This window comes from Sebastes fasciatus, chromosome 11 (genome assembly GCF_043250625.1).
Source record: "Sebastes fasciatus isolate fSebFas1 chromosome 11, fSebFas1.pri, whole genome shotgun sequence".
In the NCBI taxonomy this organism is placed as follows: Eukaryota; Metazoa; Chordata; class Actinopteri; order Perciformes; family Sebastidae; genus Sebastes; species Sebastes fasciatus.
This window is the reverse complement of record NC_133805.1, coordinates 26711968-26735614: the sequence shown is the minus strand read 5'-3', so window position 1 is coordinate 26735614 and position 23647 is coordinate 26711968. Positions and strand designations below refer to the sequence as shown.

The window sequence follows — 23647 nt, the reverse complement described above, 5'->3', positions numbered from 1 at the left end:
AGAGTTGGTGGTTGTTGAAACGGTGGAAAGCCTAACAAAGACTTTTTTGATGAGTTTTATTTTGATTGTGTTGAGCCTGAATGAAGTGTGTTCCGATGATCAACGAGGCAAAATGACTGTTGTCTGACTGGAGTCCGGTGGTTTTTGAGGAGAACATACATGTGACTACTGCAGAGTCATTTTGTCCCTGGAATGAATGCAGATTGTAACCTTTCCCACTAAAGATAAAAGCCAGGTGTTAGTTAGTGTTTTTTTTGTCCAATGGGAAAGGGGCTTAAGAAAACCATTTCTTTATGGACCCGGTTTTGTGTATGGGCCTTCCCCAAAGTGTTGTAACATAGTTGGAAGCAAACTATTGTTTAAAATATCACTGTATGCTGGAGTATTAAGATCTCAATAAATTGGAACTAAAGGTTGTTGCCCAAATCATGAAAAACAGCCCCAGACAAAGTAAGAGTGTCCAGATCTTCTTCATAGTACTAGCAGTCTGTGGAAGTTCTACAGTGTGCCAGACAGAACAGTGAGTGGTAAAATGTAAACTTTATAAACAGAATTTTCCATCATTATTCTTCTTAATCTTTGTACATTCATCACTACTTTTTAAACATATTAAGTGTATGCATTATTTACTTCACTCTGTTTATGTATACGCTGCGGCGCCAAAGTTTTTTGATCATACCCTGCCAAGAACGCTTCCGTCTCTGTCTTCAGAGGCAGACAGAGAAGCAGATCAACTTCCACACAATATACACACAGGGGATTTGGAGGTATTACAGTGCTACAACAACAATGCAGTTTATAGAGCATTTTCCCTCCATTTTCACTCCTCGGATAGAGCATTGAAAAACATGTCAAACCAGATTTATTTATAGTGCTTCCAACAACAGATTCATAGCAAAGTGCTTACTCTACAGCAGATGGCTTAAATACAGATGAAAACAAGAGTGTACAAATACATCACACATTTAAAGATGAGGCTAAAGTGTGTGTGTGTGTGTGTGTGTGTGTGTGCGTGTGTTTGTGTGTGTGTGTGGCAAAGCTCAAAGTAATTACCACTACACCTCATCTGTTCAACACCAACCTTTCCACTGAACCAGACCCTAACGTGTCTGGTGAACATCAAAATAAATGAGCAGCGAACCATTGAATGCTTCCAATATTTAAAACTTCACTGAGCAATAATTGTGGATTGATAGGATTTTAATTATTATTCTGGTTAATTAAAATGATTAATATTAGTTTTAATCAAGCACCAAGTGGAAAAAAAAATGACTTCTGACAAATTAATTAGTGAATGCAAATCTCTGCAGTTGTGCATTCTCCTGCGTTGGCCCAAATTACCTGGAGACATGGCAAATTATGCAGACACACACAGAGACACGGGCTAAGACATGGCACAGACACAAACTAGTACAGTTTTTCTTCCTTGTCATTTATGTGGTAGGTAAATTAAATTATCTTTAGGCCCTTGAAAACCTGTTAAAAAACAGGTCACGTAAAACAATTGGGTTACTTTTATTGGTTTTTGGCTGACAACATTTGGCCAGTCTCCAAGTTTTGATGTGAAATTCAACGCTGACATTATAATTTAAAAGATTTTGTCAGTGACATTCACAAAAGATTTATATTACGGTACATTTATAGAACATTTTCTTCAAGTATTTTTTGGGGCATTTCAGCTATTATAGTGGACAAAATCGCGCCTGGATTGTCGCAAACACAGCATTCGGCACGCATCTTAACCAGTAAGCCACAAGGACGCCCTCATGGTAAATAAAACTTAAAGGAACACTTCAAAATGATAATTTGTATATCAATTACTCACCACGTGTTACCTTGAATTCTTGAAGAAAACTTTTGTTTTTTTAAAACCTGACTTTTTAAAACACTTCCGCAAACAGTCTCACGCTTGTGCAGGCGCGCTACTCGTCTATAGTAAAGGTTTAGCAAAGATGCATGTGTTTGGGAAGTAGTGAGCATACGACTGGATAAATGAGACTTGGATTATACTGCACGAGTTGGGTGACAGTTTGTAAACAGATGTTTTGATATAGTTCTGCTGTTGTTAAATGTGTTTACTTCAATTCATCAAGACTTTTTCCGTTTTTTACTCTCCGTTCACCGTGGAGGCATGCGGAAAAAAACAATGTTTTCTTCAAGAATTCAAGGTAATACAAGGTGAGTAATTGATATACAAATGGTAATTCTGTGAGTGAAGTATTCCTTCAATGTAGAATTTTACTGAATTGTAAATGGGCCGCTTTACTACTTGAGCAGGACAAAGCCTGTCACAATGTAATATAACTGCAACATCCCCAGCTGGAGACCTTTGTTGCTTGTCATCCCCCTCACTCTCTCTCTCTCTCTCTCTCTCCTTTTATTTCCTGTCTGCATCTCTATCAAATCAAACTATCAAATAAAAAAATTCAAAAATGACCCTATAAATAAATAAATTAAATGAAGTATTGTGTTGCATATAAACTGCATGTAATTGTTTGATAACTTATAGGAGAAGATATTAGATACCAGTTGCAGCAGCTCGAGCATCCTTTTCTATTATTGTAGTGTTTGTGTTCCTTATTGGCTCACGTCTTCTGCAACAGCCTAATTTCCCTCAGGGCATCAACAAAGAGCCATCACCATTTTAATGACTTGATTGATCAAGCCATGTTTGATTTGCTTTCTGTGGTGCCTAAACGGTTCTTGACTGTCTATCAACCAACTGTAGTCAAGCACAGCCTTCAGTGACATATAGTTTAAATCACTTTGATTTTTCACAAACGGTGCAATGAAATTCAGGAGACTTTTTGCTGAAAAAAAGATAAATGATTCAAAATTAAATAGCATTGTCACAATCATGTCTCTGCTGCCAGGCTGTTCGCGTGTCTCTCTTTGGAAAACAAGAACATTTTGCAGAGTATTATAGTTGTATTTTTTTTGTAAAATTGAGAATTGATCTTCTGCTGACTTATTTCCATCCCAATTGGATATCTAGAAATTTGGAACAAAGCTCCTCGATATCTTCCATTTGTATTCCCACATTTCCTCTGTTACGCAGGAGGTGGTTCGTCTCGATTGTAACTGTAGGACCTCAATCTCCAATTCCAGTCACTTCCAGTCTCTCCAATAACTACCCAACCTGATTGAACCACCCACTCTGCTGCCTCCTACACTCGTCCTCGAGGGAGGATACACACTGCTGAGAAGTTTGGGAGAGGGAGACTGAGAAGCAGGACAGCTGGTGTGTAGGACTTCAGTAACACAATAACACTTGGCATTATATGGTAAATCATCCAATGGGAAGCTCCTGCCAAGCTTCAGCCAGCCAATTTATGTTTCCACATACATGAGGAGATGGAGAATAGGTGAGGAGGAGACACTGGGCAGTGCTGAACTTGATGACAGTCTTAAGGAAGTGAGTATGGCTCTTGAGGAATGGGTGTATGAGAACAAACAGATCTCAAACACAAACAATTTGAGAGCTTTCACTTGGAAGTGGTGGAGAGATTCAAGAGTTTTGGTGACAGTCAGAGGGAAGTTGGATGCTTATAAGGCTCATTTTTTTTGTGTTTCTACCAATTTTCCCTGAGAAACTGCTTGATTTTAATTCAGTTTGGAAGCTAAAATGTGTCGTGTCTCGTGCTGCGAGTGATCAGTTACTGCAGTTAACAAGTTGTAAATGAGGTTATTTTGGGAGATTTCTATCTCACAAATTGCCACAGGTAATAGAAAGTGAAGATAACCATGGTGAGAAAGCATGCTGGAAAACAACATTGGTCTTTGGTTCAAACCACAAAAAATAGAATAGGAGTTAAATTAACTAACTAACTAACTTACTAACCAACCACCACCCCAAGATGGCACCTATTCAGTCCAATGACAATCGCCTGGTATGCAGGCCAGTGAATATGCACAATATTGTTTCTCCCGCTGGCCCCGCCCGCGATTTCCTGCTTGGCCCATAGACTTTACATTGTGACGATGTAACAGATCTTAAAATTGTGTTTCCCTTCTCGGCTCGAGGAAAGTTTTACATATATAAAACCTCAGTGGCTCAAAATTCATAATAGAAAGAGTCATAATCTATCTTGTTTGCAGTTTGAGGTGCCCTGTCAACAGTTTTACAGACGTCTCTTTTACAGTGGTGGTGTATGGGGAAAATGTTTTTTTTGGCTGCAGGGGGATTTTTTGTTGCAATACTGCAAGTGCCACTGGAAAAAATTGGATGCAAAGCTGAGCGGCGGCGCCGTATCCAGTTCTTATTATACATCAAGTCAAGTCAATTTTATTTGTATAGCCCAATATCACAAATCACAAATATGCCTCAGGGGGCTTTCCAATCCGTACAGAATACGACACCCTCAGTAGTTTACAGTACGACCCTCTCATCGATGATGAGTAGAACGGACGTTGAACTGTTTGCCGTGGTCATTTGACTAGGTCAAAAGAAAATGGTGAATGCTGTTATGTTGTTATGGTGACAATACACGTTAGGGGCTGTAAAGTGTGTCAACACATTGTTGCTCCGCTGCTAAGCAGGCAGCCGACGTAGTCACAGAGCCGAATCGAGGTCTGTTAAGGCCAATTCATACTTTCTTTCTTACTTACTTATAAAAGGGACAGCCGGCGTGGCGGGAATACACACACACGCTAGGCGCTGTTGTGTTACACATCACGTCGGCATGAGTGAGTCCTCGATTTGCCGCAAGTCGGTTTACACGGAAGTTAGCCAGCTACAACGGTTTCAATGGCAACGGTACACATACAAATGGCAGCCGCTATGACCATCCTGAATGTCCATTATACTTCTGTTCAATTTCTATGGTTCAAACACTTGAAGCGACCTATGTTTTCCTGACAAGCATCCTCTTGTGGTCATGTTGTGAATAAAGACTGTTTGTCTGTCAGGAGCATAGCCTGTATATAAGAAGTGGACGTAGTCACCCTGACGTCTTCCATTGGTACGTCGACTGCCGTTTTGAAGCCTTCAGTTCGGCATTTTGGCCGTCACCATCTTGGTTCTTTGCAACCAAAAGTGACTCAAGAGGGTCGAGCTAAGCAAAACCGAATGCTGAATAAGACATTTTTAGGCAACCAAAATAGTTAAAATTAACTTTCATGAATTGAAAACACACTAATAAATCAAGTGAGAAGTAGGGTAATTTTCTCATAGACATCTATACAATCAGACCTTATTTTTGCAACCAGAGGAGTCGCCTCCTGCTGGCCATTAGAAAGAATGCAGGTTTAAGGCACTGCTGTATTGGCTTCACTTTTCATAACCGGACGTTGCCCACAGTAAGGGCAGTATGGCCGGGTGAACAAAGTGTGTGACTTTGACATGGGAGAGCCTCACTCAAAGAGCCTCACTGAGGGAATGTTTACAGTCTTAAAGGTTTTAGCCACAGGTTAGGAGAGGAATTAGTTTGAGAGCTCTGGGTTCTTGAGAGCCTACTTGGAGAAGTTTGGAGGAGGCACTTCACAGAGGAAGAACACCAGTAGAAGCCTCACTTCCAGCTGTCAGAGAGCTAATGCTGCTGCAGCCGTCGCCGTGTTCGGGGACTAGGCCTGTTCCTCCTCAGAAGCGAGGAGTGTGACAGCTGTAGAAATCCCCCAGCCAGGTACGCCGCAAAACTCCCGATCAACGTGCGCGCATACACACTCGCAGACAAACACCCGGGTGCTGCTTTCCCCTCTTGCCCATTAATATTACATGCAGCAGACTTTGGCATAATGTACACTCACTTATCATTGATTTGCTCTCTCTCTCTTTCTATCTCCCACCCCCGCACCCTCCCGTTGGGCTTTGAGATGTTAACCTGTAAATAATAAAACTTTAGCGCTCCTGGTGACATTTGGTGCTTGTGAAGGAGGGGAGGGAAGAGCAGAGAAGGCCAGAGGGGGAAAGCTTGATGAAATTGAACCCTTTTCCCACGTCATGAATATTTTCCACATCACCAGGAGGATGCGGGGACTTATCAGAGCTGTTTGCACCCCGGCTTCAGCGTAATTCACAGTTTCCACCGGGAGGAAGCTCGTGTCTGATCGGTATTTAAACGATCCGCGGGACACGAAAATGGACAGAGGCAAGGCGGCGAACTGGGAGGGCTGAGCCACGTGCACAAGCTCAATCTGCTAAGTAGGAGAGCTGCAGTTGGTGTTGGTGAATTACTGAGTGTCAGTTGTTGTACTGCTGTAGCAAAAAAAAAAAAAAGCCCTGGATGAGAGAATGACCTACATAATGAGGAGTGGAGCTTGGGTGATGAGGCTTTTATGGAGTGACAGCTGTTCTACCTGCCGTTGTCACCTTGACAGAGCAAAGGGACTCATCAATAAACCCCAAACTAATGAGTGTCATTGTAGTTTATAGCATAAGAGAGCAGGGACAAAGTTATCCCACTCGTCTGCCATATTAAGCACATCCTCGACCGCCCCCACAACCAATTTATGCCAACGATTTTTTTAGCTTATCCGGCACTATTGCCGGTATCATCATTTTCTGAGCTACCGCTGGTCCCAGTGGACTAGAGTGGAAGTGTCACTCACTAAAAAACTTTACTGGGGGGGAGAGAAGAGACTACTTCCTCATTTTCAGCAACTGTGCCAATGCCCAGGTGCTCTTTTCAGTGCTACAGTATGCAGTTTGTCTGACTGAGAGAGACACGTCTGTGTCTGGCTTCCCTATCATCTCAGGCTGCTCTTTGCCTCAGTGTCAGCAGACTGAGCCTTCCTTCCTGTCAGTCTGCCGGAGCTGATGATGAATTATAAAAGGGCCTGCTCTCCCAGAGAATACAGATGTTTCCACACGCACACACACACACACACACACACACACACACACACACACACACATACACTCACACACCTCCCCTCTTTCGTACTGGATGGCTCTACAGAGGGCTTGCGATACTGTTGTTAGAAAATGAGGACGTATTATGCAAGCTCAATGAGAAAACAGGGGCTAATTAATTTGAATGGAAACACATTTGGAGCTTTTCATCTTAGAGAGGGCTTCTTTGACTGCTGATCTCCATATGCATATTTTTAAAATGAAATACGGACTGCTCTTAATGCCTGTAGGACAATTATAGAAGTCATAATAATCCAGTTGAAATCCTTTCAGAGGTGAATGCGCCCGTCAAAGTGGCTTGTTTTTGTGAGCCGAAGCCCCGCAGGAGAGAGTCGGCACTTGACAGACGGCTTAGTTCTGAGCGTTTGACTCGGTGGTCAGTATATAGCAGGTGCTGTGCATACAGGCAGACAGGCAAACCGAGCGGCCGCCGCCTGATTGGTATGCCATCTCTTTTCTGAAGTAAGAGCAAACAGAGGGTTGTTTTAATTGAGACACTGAGGAAGAGAGGCAATGCACTAATAAACAGGTAATTATGCAACTCCCAGCTCCGCCAAAGCAGATTGTGAATCCATTAAGGCCTCTTCGCAAAAACGCCTCTTCCTTTTTTTTCCTCCCTCCACTGGATTTTTTTTTCTCTCTAAAGTGGTGCGCAAAATCCCCACGCACGGAGCATCGTCGTGTGGGAGTGAGGCTCTTGACGCAAAATTCATAACAATTAACCATCAATCAGACTTAACCTCTGGGGTCACGGTAAGTGCTCCTCGCCCTGCGAATCTGCCGGCCAGATTAACACAGTGACAAAATGTGCCTGTACATGTCAGCTAATCCATTTATTTATTCAGCTTTCTCCCAGACTGCCTGATTAATCGCTCCCACACCACCGATGGAGGGAAAGAGGGAAGAGACGGAGAGAGAAAAGCACGGGCTGTTCTGCTTGCTCAGAGGTCCGTAAGTGTGTGTCGGGGTGTGTTTGCGTGTGTGTGTGTGCACTGAGCAGTACCAGATTCCCCGAACACACACTTGACTGAGCATCAAAGAGGAGTTTGCAAGAGCGTATGTAAACAACGATGGGGATGTTCGGAGAGATATTCGCGAACACCTGCACACATCCACCCCCGCCTGCCCCCCAAACAAACAAGACAGCCTTAAATTCTCACCGCCCACTCATTCCAACCCAGAGTGCTTCACAATCTTTTAAAAAAAGGTTTATTCTTACCTTGAGTGGCGATGTAGTGATTTGGCCTGTGATAGCCCTGAAAACAGAACAAAGTGGGAAAAGAGTTTACTTCACTTTCTTCCTACTTCGTGAAAGATCAGCTTTCATGCTACTCTCAGAAAACACACACTGTCTTTGATATTCAGTCTGTTTTCTGTCAATGCAGGTTGACCTTTGCATGCAAACTCATCCCACATCACAAACAGTACACTTTACATACACCACTGACCAGAACTGATTTAAACTCTATGGAATCCAAATGAACAGTTTTTGTTATTTCAGATGTCTCATTTCTGCAGCAAAAATTAACTTCACTGTTGCTCCACCTTAAGAGCAATCTGACCTTTTATCAGGCCATTAAATGGCCGTTATCGGACGCTATAAGCACCATAGATGTGGGTCATTAGGGGCCTATTATGCCTACTATATTGTAAATGTGAAAGCGAAACTTAGCAACGTGTTCTGACACGTCGTAAAACTGCATGAAACATTACATTTTGAACACAGACAAAAAGGCTTCTTTAGGTTTAGGTTTAGGGAAAAACATCATGTTTTGGCTTAAAATAACTGTTTCAAAAGTGAAACTTAACACTTGTGAACACAAAGACAACCACACACACATGTGACTTCTATACAATCAGACTTCTTTTGCAACCAGAGGAGTCGCCCCCTGCTGGCTGTTAGAAAGAATGCAAGTTTAAGGCACTTTCACATGGGCTTCACTTCTCAGACCCGGACGTAGCCCACTGGTGAAAACCCTGTGTTTTGTTCCCATCACCCCCAACCTCCACCCCATATGGAGTCTAATCGGCTGTTAAGGGGAACTGTTCGAGAAATTTGTGTGCCGCTCTCAAGAAATACTCTGCGCAGTGAGGTAGAAAGCTGTTTGCTACTGTACTGTACACCGATTCACTTCTTTGTTTCAACATCTGACTGAATGAGAAAAATGCACGACTAAAAGCCAGCGCTGGCTGCTGCTAGATACAAGATGCATAAACACTCTCCATCATCTCACACTCTATATGCAGCACACCTCTGGAGTAAGCAGCCAAAGTGTTGATAATCCCCAAGATACAACTAACAGCACTGATCTTCACAATAGGGCCCTAGTCTCACGGATTACTCTAATCCCTTCAAGTTTTATTTGTCCAATTCCTTGTCTCCTCTCCGGAGATATGAGGCAGGAAACAAAACATTAGGACTTAAAGGCTCTTCCCCGGCCCTGCCTCCTCTTGATTGTCTTCTCCCCCCTCCACCCACCCCTGCTGCTCTGCTTATCTCACTCATATTCAATTTAACTTGGACTGTGATTAACGCTCCTCCAATGAAGGGGAGAAAGACACAAAGGATATTTTCCTCACTCTCTCTCTCATCCACAGGGCTCTTTCAGCTCATTCAACTGTCCTCCATTTTTAATGACTTCTTTATCTCTGGACTGAGGAGGAGATTTGTTTGTGCTTTCATGTAAGTTCTGTCAAGTAAAGCGGAGGCCCAGTACGCCGTCGGATTAGAGGGGGAGCGGCGTGAAGAAAGCAGGGCCCTGACAGTGACTGTCAGGTGAGTAGAGCTTACTATAATTGGACGCGCGGCGTTTTAGACGCATGTTACATTAGGTACATAAGAATGTTTCTTCATGATCAACACAAAGAGATACATGCAGAAATGTCCATGTTGAAATTATTAATTGAACAGGATTTGTTTCCAGGGATGTGTGAATTACTAAAAAGAGAATTAAATATGTGTTATGCTCATTGTGTTTTGCTGCATTTCTTATTACAATGATCATTTACATTAATTCTTTTCAGTAACAGCGGGATGTAGTATGTCTAAAATATGCAGCATGAGATGTTTTTGCCTGTGGGCATGAAATTGTATTTTCAGTCTGAATATCATTAGATAGCCCACTTTTGCAAATCTGGGGTACCGACCCTATCACCTACAATACAAAATATATCTATATACTACTTGTTTGCTTTGTCAAATACAATTTGGTGTAAACAGAGTAAATGCTGCCGCTATTACAGTACAGTATGTTCACTGGCAAAGCGTAACATCCTTAAGATACACAGAAGTCACAGGGAAGAGCAAGGCTGCATAACTAAAAGGGCAAAGTGAGAAACTGCCCCGAGGCCCCCAGACCCTGAGGGGCCCCGGAAGCTCAAATTTATTGTGTGTCAGTGTTTTTGTGCTAATTTATTGCAATTTGTGTGATTATGCACAACTAATGCACCATATAAACTAAAACTATAAGGGCCTTAAGGTGAGTTCAGCATTATTAGCTCTCTTGCAGAGCAGTGGCTCCCAACCTGCCAGGCAGGAACCCCCCCGAAGGGCTCACAAGATGATTGAAGGTAGAAGAACTTAGACAAAATCATATTTTTTTCTACTTTTGTCTCACTTTACTTTAGTTCTTTCTTGTCTACTTTTGGATATATTTATCTCTTCAGGCCTCAAATTAAACAATCTGAGTAGCAAAAAAACTTCCTCACAGCTCATGTCAACACTTAACTACAATCTGTGCAACGTGTCCTCATACAACAGTTCGCATGATATCTTACCACACCTTCCGTGTGTTTTCCTACAAATGTCCAGGAACACAAGCGATCAGTGTGTTTAGGCAACAAAACTACTTGGTTAGGTTGAGGAAAAAAATCGTGGTTTGGGTTAAAATCACTACAGAGGTGGCGTTACTTAAGTACAGAAGTTAAGTAACAAATAATTCAACATCGACTTCTGGTTTCACACGAGTCAGGAACAGTGGTCTACTCGGTGCCCGGGGTTTTTGGACCCAACCTCTTCCCTATGCAGACTTTATAGCTCTTTATACTATGTCATCTGTCCTGGCTAACGATTATGTGGATTACATACGAATTGATTAAGAATAGTTAAACTATTAGCAACATTTTCTCTCCATCTCCGAAACGCTTCACCGATATTGTCACAGTGTAGGCAGTTGTTGCCAATGCTGGAATAGCAACGTTTCCTACAGAATTTTGAATCAGGCTTTCACCGAAAGGGACGTTCATGTGCATCTGCATTTGTAGAACAGCCAATAGGAATTCTCTCTCTCTTATATGACCTGTCATTGGCTAAAGTCTCCTGTAGCTAGATTCTCTAAAGCATGAAAACAGAGCCAAGAGGAAGTTCAGAGGTCTAGTTTTCTCTCAGAACACTTTAACTACAATATGCTGAAAGGTTATTATGGAATTTTTGCCCAATGATGCCACAAATATGTTGTTGTAGAAGGCTCTGTGTCAAAATTTACACCGCGCATATTTCTCAATAAAAACAGCGGTTCAAATCAGTCAGGTTGCCTAAACACTATAATTTAATACCTATATTAATCATGCTCTAGTGGTCAGGAGCAGCTATTGCAGTGAAAAACTAATAAAACGTGTTGACAGTGAACATTTTACAGATACATTCAGAACGAACAATTTGCTGTTATGTTCAATGTTAATGAAACTGTAAACACGTTTCCCTCCTACAGCATGTTGATAAAAATGGAATCTTGCGAAAACAAATGAGTTGTATATGAATGTAATCGTGAGGAGACGGGGCTAAGGGCAACCTGAGTGGCTTCATTTCTGTGCACATGGTCAACTCCATAGCACATCCCTGCATTATTTCAGTACACAGTGCACAACCCCAGCAAACCTGTGTTTGCCCCACGTGCACACAAACACAACTCCGCAGACGACACATTACGTTTCCTTGCCTCCTAAATGTTTATGAAAATACTCAATCAGCTGCGGAGAGAAGAAACATAACCCACTGGCTCTGCTTACTCGTACATGGCTCGAAATAATCGTCAGTATAATAGAGTACAATAACAAACACTGTGGGAAATGTTCTACACATCAGAGTTTATTGGGCAGGACAAGCTTCTATATGGGTTAAAAAGCTTTCTGAAGAGCAAAAACATCATTACCCATCTGCCTGCATTTCTACTAAGTACTTTTTCAATGAAGCTGGCAGAGCAGTGGAAATCCTTTTCAATCAGAGCCCTCTTTAATATGCGTGTATTCTTATCTTATAATGGGGCTCTCTCTATTGTGAGAGTCTTCTTTTCGCAGCATAATGGGCCATAAACTGAATAGTGGGAAAGGTAAATAATTTAAGCCCCCTGCATTTGCCGTGGCACACCTTGCATTATGAATTTATGTTTGAAGGCGTAACAAGAGATTACAAATTACCACATTAGAGGGGCGGGGGAAGAGAAGATGGGAGACGGAGTGAGAGTTCTCTCCTGAGCAGAAAACCACTTAGAGAGTCAGGTACATCACCAGCCCATTACACATGGAGCGGAAGCATCTGCTCAAAGAGGCCGACGAGCTGCTGTGATTGGTCACATCCTGCTATTAACACTGCTATCAGCAGCAAATCAGGTCAGATCAGGAGGTTCTATATTGTGTGATCTAAGTGGGTTAGATCTGTTTTCAACGGTAGGCATGTCTCACGCTACTTTTTAATGACTTTTACTTACTGTAAAAGGTGTGCTAAGTCACTCGAGTGCATGTAAGTGCCGTGCTGCAAGTACTCTCCTGTGGTAAGACGTATAACAAAACCTCTGTAGATAACTGCCGCGTCTACTTTGATTCACTAGTCTGTATGCGAGGGGTTTTTCAGTGTCTTACAAAAGAGGAGAATGTGGATGTGAAGCAGAGTGAGGCAGTGAAAAAGCTCTGCAATTTCTCATGACAGTCCTCACCAGAAAATGACAACATTGGTTGCTTGTTCATGACAATGACAAGATTGCTCAAATAATGACTTTCCCCTTGCAGAAGGAAAGGCAGCGGCTCTGTGACTTTGTTGTTATGCTACAAAAGATCTTCGGAAGGAGATCGATGTGGAAAGTTAGTGTACAAACTATCAATGTTGGTTTCTGTTAAAGGTCGAAAAGTGAGATCCGTGTCTTTTTTTATTTATTATGAAGCAGATCTAGGCGCTATATTAATACGTTGAAAGTATCAAAACGCTCAATCCACCGAGAAATGCACACTGCCCGTATTCAGAATCTGTGTCTTTAAACGAGCCGTCGTGACTTCTGTGAGGTTTTGATGTCACAGCTATACAGTCACCGATAGAAGTGACGCTAAGGTCTGTGTAGTTGACACACCCAGTGAATCCCCGGCTGATACGGAAGACCGGAAATACTGAACAATCAGAGCAGACTGGGCTTTTTCGGGAGGGGGTCTTAAAGAGACAGGTGCTAAAACGTTGCGTTTCAGACAAACCTGATACCCTGAAAATGAGCACGATATGTCTCCTTTAACCATGAAGGCTGTTCTCATACACTGTTCGTAGATATACCTACGAAAAGTAATGCACTGAAATTGGTATATACTATATCCAACAAAATCAATGCATTTTTAATCCACGTAATCGTGAACCAGGAAGTACAAAGAGCAACAAACGGAGCATCAGGGTGGATAGGTGGGTGAAAAAAACACTGGACTTTCACCCAGGAGACCACTGTTTGTGTCCCGTGTAAAACCAGAAGTCAACGTTGATTTGTGGCGTAATATCCGTACTTAAGTAACGCCACTTCCGTAGTTATTTTAACCCAATCCACGATCTTTTCCTAAACCTAACTTCTTCACGTTTCCTGTGAAGATGGAAGTTTATTTTGAAAAGACTGTATGCATATAACGAGCGGAAATTGACACATGTGGCTGGACATTTCGTAGGAGAAGGCACGAAAAAATGAGGAATAACATTTCGGAAAACATCATATGAAACGTTGTATGAGGATACTTTGACATAACCATGATCCACTAAACTTAACCAAATAGTTGCCTCAACGTAACCAAACCTTGACTAAGGTCAGAGAATGTTCACATGAATAATTTGTTGTGACAGCAATATTGTCTTTTATGGAAAGCAAAAGACTAATGACCTCATTTAGGTAGTGAGGAATTGTTGAATCTTTCACTTGCTGAATATAAGTTGATTGATTTCTGTATATCTGCTTCTATTTGTGATGTTAAAGCTGTCGTATTGTGCTCTCTTTCTGTATCTTGTATACTTTTTTTCCAGTTTTATCCATCGTTATAACTTTGCTAATTAATCATCCACAGAATTTCTCCTTTTTCTTCTCAGTTTTGGTTTTCACAACGTGTTCATGCTGTTGTTCAAAGCAAAGTCCAAAACTATAACCTCAGTATCCCCTGTGTGCTGGTTTGCCTTTTTTCTCTCCCAGCGCTGTCAGCCTCTGATCTTCATTCCTCTTAATATATCCAGTGAATAGAGTGATACTACAGCCCTCTAAAGTTGAATATAAAGGCACTGTGTGTGTGTGACTGTTTCTGTCTGTCTGAATGTATGTGTGTGCGCCTATGATGGGCAGGCAGCAGGGGCTGCTTTGTCCCTGAGGCCCCCCGCGATGGCGGCACCAGCGCCCTCTCTCTCCCCGAGAGGAAGCGCAGTGACCTTTGCGTTGGTGGCACTGGGCTGGTGTGTGTACTTACATCAACGTAATTTGCATTAATGTAATCGGAGCTCTGTTCCCCCTCCAGGGCCTGCAGCCTGACACGGGAGTGATCATCTGGAAGAGAGGCAGAGAGGAAGAAACCGGCGTTGAATTAATCATATTAACGAGGAGGGCATCAGGAGAAGAAAAGCAGGAGAGGGACAGACAGTCAAAACAGAGGAACAGAAAGACTGGCATCATGCTGTGGCACACACAAACATTGAGTTGTTGAAATGCAACATGGCTGATGAATGGCCGCTGTCATGTGACTGAGCCTGTTTGACAAACACAATGATGCTGCTGTCAGTTTCAAACCTTGATGATATAAAATTGGGAGAAAAAAGTTATAATCAAAATCATTTGACCTTAGGTTGGATGAAACGTGCTCTATGGGAAACGTTCAATTAACGGTTAATAAGGTCAGCAGTGAGAATGGGGTGAGAGCAGAATGTGGACACTGTATAATTGGCTGAACCACAATACAATTATTTTGAATAAAGACATACATTATGGTCATTTATGGTCAGATGCATTTGTGAAATGTCAACCATGCAGCCTTGACTCTGGAATTTGTTGTAATTGTATTTTACGTACATTGTTTGCATTCTTAAGTTAAGTAATGTAAATTAAAAGGAACAGTGTGTAACATTTCAGGGGATCTATTAAGCAGAAATGGAATTTAATAATCATAACTATGTTTTCATTAGTGTATAATCACCTGAAACTAAGAATTGTTGTATTTTTGTTAGCTTAGAATGATCCCTTCATATCTACATAGGGAGCGGGTCCTCTTCAAACCGTGTTACCGCCAACCGCTGTCTGACTTCCGTTGCTCCTAAAGTAGCGTTATTATGGTAAGGATGGCCTCTGAGCGAGGCGAACGGTGTTACCACGGTTTTGCACTCAGCGGCTCACGTTACAGCAGTCTTAGAAAGGGAGAAGTGAGCGGAGGGGTACTCAGTTGGTTGCAATCTGCAACCACAACACTAGATCCCGCCAAATCCTACACACTGTACCTTTAAAGTAATTTTCCTCAAGGTTTTTCCGTGAGAGCAGCAGCATTAATCGACTCAAGTTTGGATAGGCAATATGAATTAATTGTGAACTCAAATTCAACATTTTTATTTTTTTTATTTAACATGGCAGAGGCTACATGTTATATGCCATTATGCTGCACGGCTTATTTCTCATAACTGCAAAGACACCGCCGGAAGATGAATATAAAAGTAGATTGGAAAGGTCAAAGCTGCTCTCGTTGGCTGATAATAAAACTCTGTTTGAGCAGCTTATAGTTATCCAGAGTCACAAGCCTGGCCAATAAATCAGACAGAAGAATGGGAACGGCACACAAAAATTCATGAGCGCTCAGGAGGTGCTTTGTACACACATGCAATAATATTCCCATATCGGTTCTTCATGCGGTTCTCATCCTTCTTGGCAGAGTCCCATGGCGCAGACTGTCCTTCAAAAAAGCTCTGAAAAGACAGAAAACAGAGAACAGAGAGGGGGGAGATGAAATATGGTGTCATGTGTGAGCACTCTAAATGATAACCAGGCTAAAGAATACAGTCTTCCTCTTTCAGCTCTACAAAAAAAAAAAGGAAGGGAACATTGGCGATAGAAAAGGAAGACACGGGGAGAGATATATTCACATCATTATTAGACATGAAACGCAGAGAGGGTGGTGGATCCTGGGGAGCTGTGTCAAACAGCGAGTGCCATTAGGGCAGAAGCGGCGGGTGTCACGCTCAAACCTCTCCCCCTGCGCCGCTCTGCCGGGCGGAGCCACCGCAGCGGCTGTCTGTCTGCCTCGTCTGAAGGACTCAATCAACTCGTCGCGGGGAAAAATAAAGCCAGCTCATCGTCTGCAGATCAAAACTGCTCCGCTCAGATTTCCCTCATGAAATATTTATCATCCCTCGCTGGGGAGATTTCCATTCTGATGGCACACCAGGCACAATTAAGCCAAATTATGAAAATACATCTCCACTGCCAGTCCACCGCTGTTCAGCAGGGGCGGGCGGGGTTGGCTGCGAGCAGACTAGCCTGGACAAAAACATGTTATTGTTCTGGCTTTTTGACAGTCAGCTAATGCACATTTAAAAAGTCGGCTAATACATTACAATGCAGACCATCTGCAAGTAAAGATTCGGGAGCATTTATCGGAGGTTAAACAGATTGTTTTGGAGAGCTCCGTTTTAGTGCGGTTAGCCAGGCTGAGAGAGCAGGAGGCATTGTTTTCAATCATCTGTGTTCTAGGACTTGATAGTTTCATTCATCTCAGTGCTGTACGGCAGGCAGCAGGCCGTTTGTCTAGCAAATAAAGGCCCACGCAAGGACACATCCCTGTACTAAGTCCTGAGGATTAGTGATTCCACTGAGAAACAGCTTTAATATGCTAAAAATATGTCCCATCCTTCCAGTGAAGATGGAGGCATGTCTCAGAGATGGATTATATAAGCCGCTGCTCCTGTGGCAGTATGTCTTGGGTAAGTGCACGGGCCAATGTCGTTCTCTCTGAAGGATACGAGTCTAATATCAAGCATCTGAAGACAAATCATCCTCACGCCGAAAGGCGTTACCTGGCAACTTTATAATAGTTCTCTCTTAAACTGAGTGACCCTGCCTGTCTCAGACGCTTCGCTCTCATTCCTCAGGCTGTTTAGAGCCGGAATTCAGAAAAATAAATTATGGTGATAAAGTAGTTAGTGTCCCATGAGGTAAAGATTAAATGAAGGCTTTCAATTTAAAGGCTAAATGCCCACACTGGGAATAATTGGCTGCCTAAAATTCATCAGACAGTGATTGAAAAACAACGGCTGGCTCCACCTGTAAAAACTATTTTGTAGTAAAGGTCGGTGTTGTACTTTATTTTAGTGCATCTGCAGGTAGTTTTTCAACATCCTCAAATTATTCCCACTGGCCCAGATCCAACTTGGTATGTTTTTAATTACAGGCTGCCTGCTGTACTCCAGTCCCAGCACTGCTATGATGGGTTTTTTTTTTGTCCGTAACCACTTAAAGTGAAAAGCACAATACTTTCTCTGCATACAATCACTATGGAAAAACCTGCATACAGTAAAGCGACAACAGAGCACTTGACATACAATACACACCATGGCAAAGTATAAAAATAAAATAAAAAAAGGATGGCAACACAAAGAAGCAGAGTTGTTCAGTGAGTTCTGAATTAATCATTTACTGTGTGAGAAAAGGAGACTCATTCAGACCGACTATAGTGTTCATTTGTGGTTGGAGCCTATAACATTTCTCACAGTAGTCTAGATGCAACACATTCTCCTTCACATAGAACAAGCTGGAAACAGGTGGAATACAATGACAACATAACATTCATAAAGCGGCTGAAACTTGCTTTCTGCTTACGGTTCGCTAACTCAAACATGTGCGTCGACGTGCAGAAGAATTTGGACATGCAATTACTTTGTTATAGTTTCCGTCCAACATGGCTTTATAAAGCTTTTGAAAAGTATACAACATTAAGTGTACCTTTTTTATGGTGTTTTCCAATTATCATCTGTTTGGTCCAAATTGTAAATTAACTTTGGGATTTGGTGGGTTTGGATATGTGATAATGAAACATACCAATGAATTTGTAGACCCACACATAAATGTGTAATTAGAAATCAGAAACTGCTGGTGGGATCCATTGTTATCTTCCAAAATATTCACATTTTATATTTTATTATTTTTCCTGGCATTATTCTAGCTCTTTCTTTTCATTGTACTGGTCTGGTATGCTTTTGAAAAGCTTTATAAAGAAACATCAGAGTTGAGTTGTGGAGCATTTATGGATCTCACAGTCTCTGATTATGAAAAAAAAAAACATTTCACAGTGACAGTGTAAAGACTTGACATGACAAAAGTAAAAAAAGAAAAATGTCACTATTTCACACATTTCATCATTTGTGGACTGTCAAATGCTTTGGTAACTTTTGCATAGCTTCTGTTGGTAAATGCCCTTTTCAGACTAGATCATACTGTATATGTGAGATGATGTAATCCCACAAGGCCTTAACAAGCACCATCGATCTGTCAGGTTTGTGATATCATCTACACGATTAAAAAGAAACTCACAAATAACCAAAAGTATTGGCTTACCTCGTTTATCTGATCCAAAGTTAAGGTACAGAAAAACAAGAAGCATGGGTCAGAGAGAGATATAGTACAGTGTAAGTCAACAGGTTTAGAGGTGCACTGGGCTCCAATCTCATCATCAATAATAAGAAACGGTTAAAAAGGGCATTAACCTTAAGACAGATTGATATAGAGAAGACAGCAGCGGAACACAACATACAAATGAATCGCTCTAGCCGAGTGAGAATGAGCTCCGTTACACTCTATGCATCCCTCAGGCCTTTGTTTTTGCTACAGGCGGTAGAGAGCTAAGTGACAACAGGGTAAGGGGACGGGGTCCAATTGTTCGTTGTGGCGTTGCTTCCTTTTGATTGACTATTATGCATCCGCGCAACGCTGGACGCGTGAACCCAAAACACCTTCATCCATAATGGATGAGGCCCGGAGGGCAGCCCAAAGCGCTCCAGCCCCTCAATGATCTGATTCTGCAGGTAGCAATGGGAGGCTGCATTATTTAATTCCGCAGTCATGAGGGGAAAGTGGGGAGTTAATTACAGATAAATCTGGCCCACACATACTGTAGTTAGAACTTAGCAGGGAGGGAGATGAAGAGAGGGAGAGGAAAGCAAGGAAAGAAGAAGGTGTAGATAAGTAAAATTATAGAAAAAGAGATGAAGCAAGAGAGAGGACATAAGAGGTAAAGGGAATATGTGAAGAAAAAGATGTGATGCACGTTACAAAAGAGAAGGTGAGGATGGGGGAAGGTGATAAAGAAGATGGAAGAATACAAAAAAGTGGAAATACTATCAGTGAAAAGGGGCCAGTGTGATGTCAGATAGAAAGACTAGAGTGATATAGATGAGATATTTCAAAAGAAGGATTTAAAAAGTATAGCTTGAAGCCAGTCTGTTACAACATGGCATCAGGGTGAGATGAGGCTGTGCTGGTGTGCTGCTGAGGGACGGCGAGGAGGCTGGAGTGCCGCCAAGTCCTGCCAGCCTCCCGCTCTAATGAGAGGAAATGAGAGTGATGCTCTTCTGGGGCAAAATCTTTTGTTTTGGTGTCAGCGAGAGGCATGGTGTCAGATTACCGATGCTGTTGTGTGACAACAGTCTTAAGAGAGCAGCAGGCGGACCCGATTCAGATAAAGGAGGGGACATGGCTAACACACTGCTAGCTGCTCCATACACTTTTTTTGTGTGTGTTTTTTGGTGGATTTTGCATTTCACGTTGGTCTACAGCTGAGTCTCTGAGGGGAACTGGGACAGCAGCATTTGACACACACACACACACGCGCACGTACGCAGTGCACAAGCGCTGCACACAACAAGGAACAGATGAACAACAAAACGAATCACACCGTAAACACACTGAGACGGGCTGCATTAACAATTTATCATAAAAGTGCATCTGGGGAGAAACAAAACAGTTCTGCTGTGCTGTGCAAAATAGTGTGAGAGACAGACAGAAAGAAAGAGAGAGACAGACACAGAGACACGGGGACTGTACGCCACGACGCAGATGAAGCCTCGTATTAGACTGATAAACATTTCCGCTCAAGAATCTCTGTGCAGATGTTACAAGTCTATCACCAGGCTTTATTTGCAACCTTTATAGCGGGGTGGGTGACAGCTTAGGGGTTGCGTCCTACCTCGTACTCCTCCTTGAAGCCGTAGCCCTCGGCGCACTTCATCTGGGTGATGTGCTGGAGGAGGTCTGCCACGCGGATCGCCGGGTGCAGCTGACCCGTCTGGTACGGCACATCGACCGGCTCCCGCTTCCTCAGCGAGTGAGTGTGCGACTGCACCAGGCTGCTGGTGTCACTGCCCATGTTCTGGCTCTCATCTGTCGGATACAAACACAGGGACAGGCCAGAGCAGGTCAGAACTGATAGTAAGGAGCTAGTGATTTATCAGTATATTGTTATTAGATATATGCGGGTGACATAATGCCTGAAGCAGTAAATTGCAGCAGTATTTTATGAGTTAATTCACATATTAAAGTTTGGTTGCCTAGGTGTTGTCCCTCTTCTACCCGTTCATATCTCAGTTACAACTGTTCCCCATTAACAGATGGCACATTATCTCATTTACTGTTAAGCATTATGTCACCACCCTCCAGATTGACAAACAACTCTCAACTAGTAATCTGTTTGTTATGGATGGTCACAACAACACAACATCATTGAGTAATAGGATGAGTCATGTGGTGGGAAGGTTCAGGTCCATCTGTCTCAGTGTGTGGCTGGAAAAATGTGTAACGTTACAGGCCTACTGTACTGTACGACAGCCTATAGCCATTAAAATACGAGGCCCTTTAAGTATAGCACTTACACTATTAGCAGTTAATATGGCTACTGTCAGAGTAAAAGGAGTCAGCGGACCTCAACTGCAAGAATCAGTATAGAGCGGTCGTTAAAAATCCACATGAAGATGCTGTAAAACAACAAGTTTACTTTTTTTTTTTCATTCTACTGGCGGTACAGTATGCTGGTTTGGGCTGCAGCTCATATTGAGAGTCAGAGTCCATTCCAGCTCTTTCATACTGTAATCCAGTCAGTGGCAGACATGAGGCACAGATGCTGTGGGGAGCCAGCGGACGATGGAGGGTGTCCAGAAACATGGAGGAGGAGGAGGAGAGGAGGAGGAGGAGGATGTGAGGGGGTGCGGTGGGCCACAGTGAGCATGTTGCAGCAGGCACCGTCAGAAGCATCACACAGACACAGCAGCGTGGATTCAACCCCTGCCACCCGTTCGTCGCCCGAAAAATGCAAAAAAAAGAAATAAAAAAAACTCAAACCTAAAAAAAAATAAAGAAATAAAATAAACAGGAGGGAAGCGGAGATGGGAGGAGAATGCATGGGGTGATGCTGCCATGGGGCACCGCACATACTTTGACCATGCTAGGCTAATGGTGGCTTGGTGGGCACGGTACGGAGGGTGGTGAGATGCTAACATGTCCACTGATCATGCAATAAATGTCGTAATGTCCATGTCAGAAGCGGCCTCTCACTTTAGGCTTGCTTTCTGAGTAAACACCACCTCCTTCCCCCAAACCCAGGGCCCACTTGGGACAACTTACCATTAATGGGCACTTTTTAGATAGCAGATACATAAGAGGTTACGTATGTAAAGAGAAAGAGAAGGAGAAGAGAGAGGAGAGAGGGGATAAGCAACAATACAGCATGAGAACCTGTCACAGTAGAGTGTTTTAGAGCTACGCTATAGGGCAAGATCACATGCCTTCTCAGTCCAAACTGCCTAGGTAGAAAGCCTAGTCAAGGGGGGATGTTGAGTGGATGGATGGGGCAATTTCAACAGTGCAAGACAAAAGTAAAAAGAACAAAACAAGGAAGTCATGGATTTCAAGGGAGAAAATAATGGTGAAATACTGGTCCGTCTTTGGAACAAGCTGTAATTGCTTCAAATCTGTGACTTGCACATTTTAATGATGCCAATACTTTTTTGAGTATTCTGACATTTTGGATTTCTGTCTCTAATTGCTATGATTATATTTGCATGCGCTAGTGGTGACACCTGTATTTATACCAATTTTAGTTTATTTTTAGTATGCGAGTGTGAGATGAAATCAAAAACATTACCAATCCGCTATGATCTAATCAGTTTTGATCATTAACCTCGACTGATGAGACAATGCTGTGACTGAATGTGTCACAACTGAAAGCATGTAACCTTCTCTGGCTGCGGTAATTTCATGTTAATTGTTTCATGCTTCATTAAACGTGGAACTAACATAAGCAGCTGTCACACCAGCGATGATGAAAGACGCCGCTTTAAGTTGCACTTATGTGGATGAGAAAAAAAAACTGAAAACGCCCTTACTGTAAAGTTTTGTACTTGCAGTAAATGCAGTTACGGTGCTTGTGGTGAAGCTGGAGTAGAGTTGCTTATTGCGTCGTTCTGCTTGGCCTTGAGTATTAAATTATTACAGTTCTAGTGCCCCACTTAGTAGCTACATTATGTGCTCGGCTGGTATAAAAGGCTTGTTTTAAGATGCTGCACTTTGGGCTGCTGTGCATGTTCAACAAAAGCCTGTAATAATTAACAGAAGAACAAAATGCTTTTTTTATAATTCTATTTTATCGTTGAACAGGATGAATAAACACTGGCAAAAAACAAAAACAAAAACAAGTAGGTCACTAGCAGTTAGCCAAAGGCAGGGGGAGCGACATTAAAAAGAATAATAGAAAAGGTTGTTGTTTTGGAGGGAGGGAGGGGAGTTAAATGCGTAGTGAGGAGAGAGGGGAGGGAGGGGAGGGCAGCACAGCTAATGCAAGACTTTACATGTTCAGACCCAACGCATCCCGAAATTTTTGGTCAGGAGAGAGCGGTTTTCTGTCTCCCTCTCACACGGTTTAATTTCTGTTTGTGTCTCAGTGCAGCTGCTATGGCTTCAGCACACTGTGGCCTTGGCGCCGGGGCCAACTGTCCCCCCCCCCCTCCCTGTTTCCCCCCCTTAGACACTCCCCCACATCCAGTCCACATGTCTGTCCATGCATATGAGAGGTCAAACACGTATGTGACATCACACGCACGACACGCAATGCGGATGGGATGGAGTGAAGCCAGCCTCAGCCCAGGAGAGACCCCTCGTTTGACGGGGAGGGAGAGGGAGAGGGAGAGGGGGAGGGAAGGAGGAGGAAGAGGAGAAGGAGGGGAGGAGAAGCAGCAGGCAGGTATGAAGGTGAGGAAGCCATCTTTAGTAAAAGAGCCAACCAAACCAAAAATGGGAAAACAAAAAACAAAATCTGTGCTTTTTCTTTGTCCTCACAGTTAAGTCTTCAAACAGCCATCTTATGAATGTAATGCACTGTAAATTGTCTTCAACGTAGAGGTAAGAATAAATAATCAACAGCAATGGGAAAAGAAAATGTGTCTCACCTAAGATAGCAGTTGGCACAAAGGGATCTGCTCATACACCCCATAACAAGTGCAGAAGTTGGAGGAGGAAAGAGAGTTGCAGTAAATAAAAGAAGATAAATCCACAGAAA

The 23647-nt window shown here is 42.7% G+C and overlaps 1 protein-coding gene across 10 annotated transcripts in view; it reads right to left on the bottom strand.

The window, feature by feature from the left end:
- LOC141777553 (receptor-type tyrosine-protein phosphatase mu) overlaps window positions 1–23647 on the bottom strand; it is a 192157-nt gene that overhangs the window by 26050 nt on the left and 142460 nt on the right. For 6 of the 10 annotated variants that reach the window (XR_012595919.1, XM_074651914.1, XM_074651917.1 and 3 more), the window contains 6 exons: window positions 23538–23564; window positions 21718–21729; window positions 20288–20481; window positions 15929–16016; window positions 14540–14616; window positions 8070–8106 (listed from right to left, as the gene is read on the bottom strand). Coding sequence is in view for 9 of the 10 variants with exons in the window: in XM_074651914.1 (XP_074508015.1) it covers window positions 8070–8106; window positions 14540–14616; window positions 15929–16016; window positions 20288–20481; window positions 21718–21729; window positions 23538–23564 (435 nt within the window). In the remaining variant the exon portion in view is untranslated. The remainder of the gene's footprint in view (window positions 1–8069; window positions 8107–14539; window positions 14617–15928; window positions 16017–20287; window positions 20482–21717; window positions 21730–23537; window positions 23565–23647) is intronic. The other 4 variants (XM_074651916.1, XM_074651920.1, XM_074651919.1 and 1 more) reach the window with 2 other exon arrangements.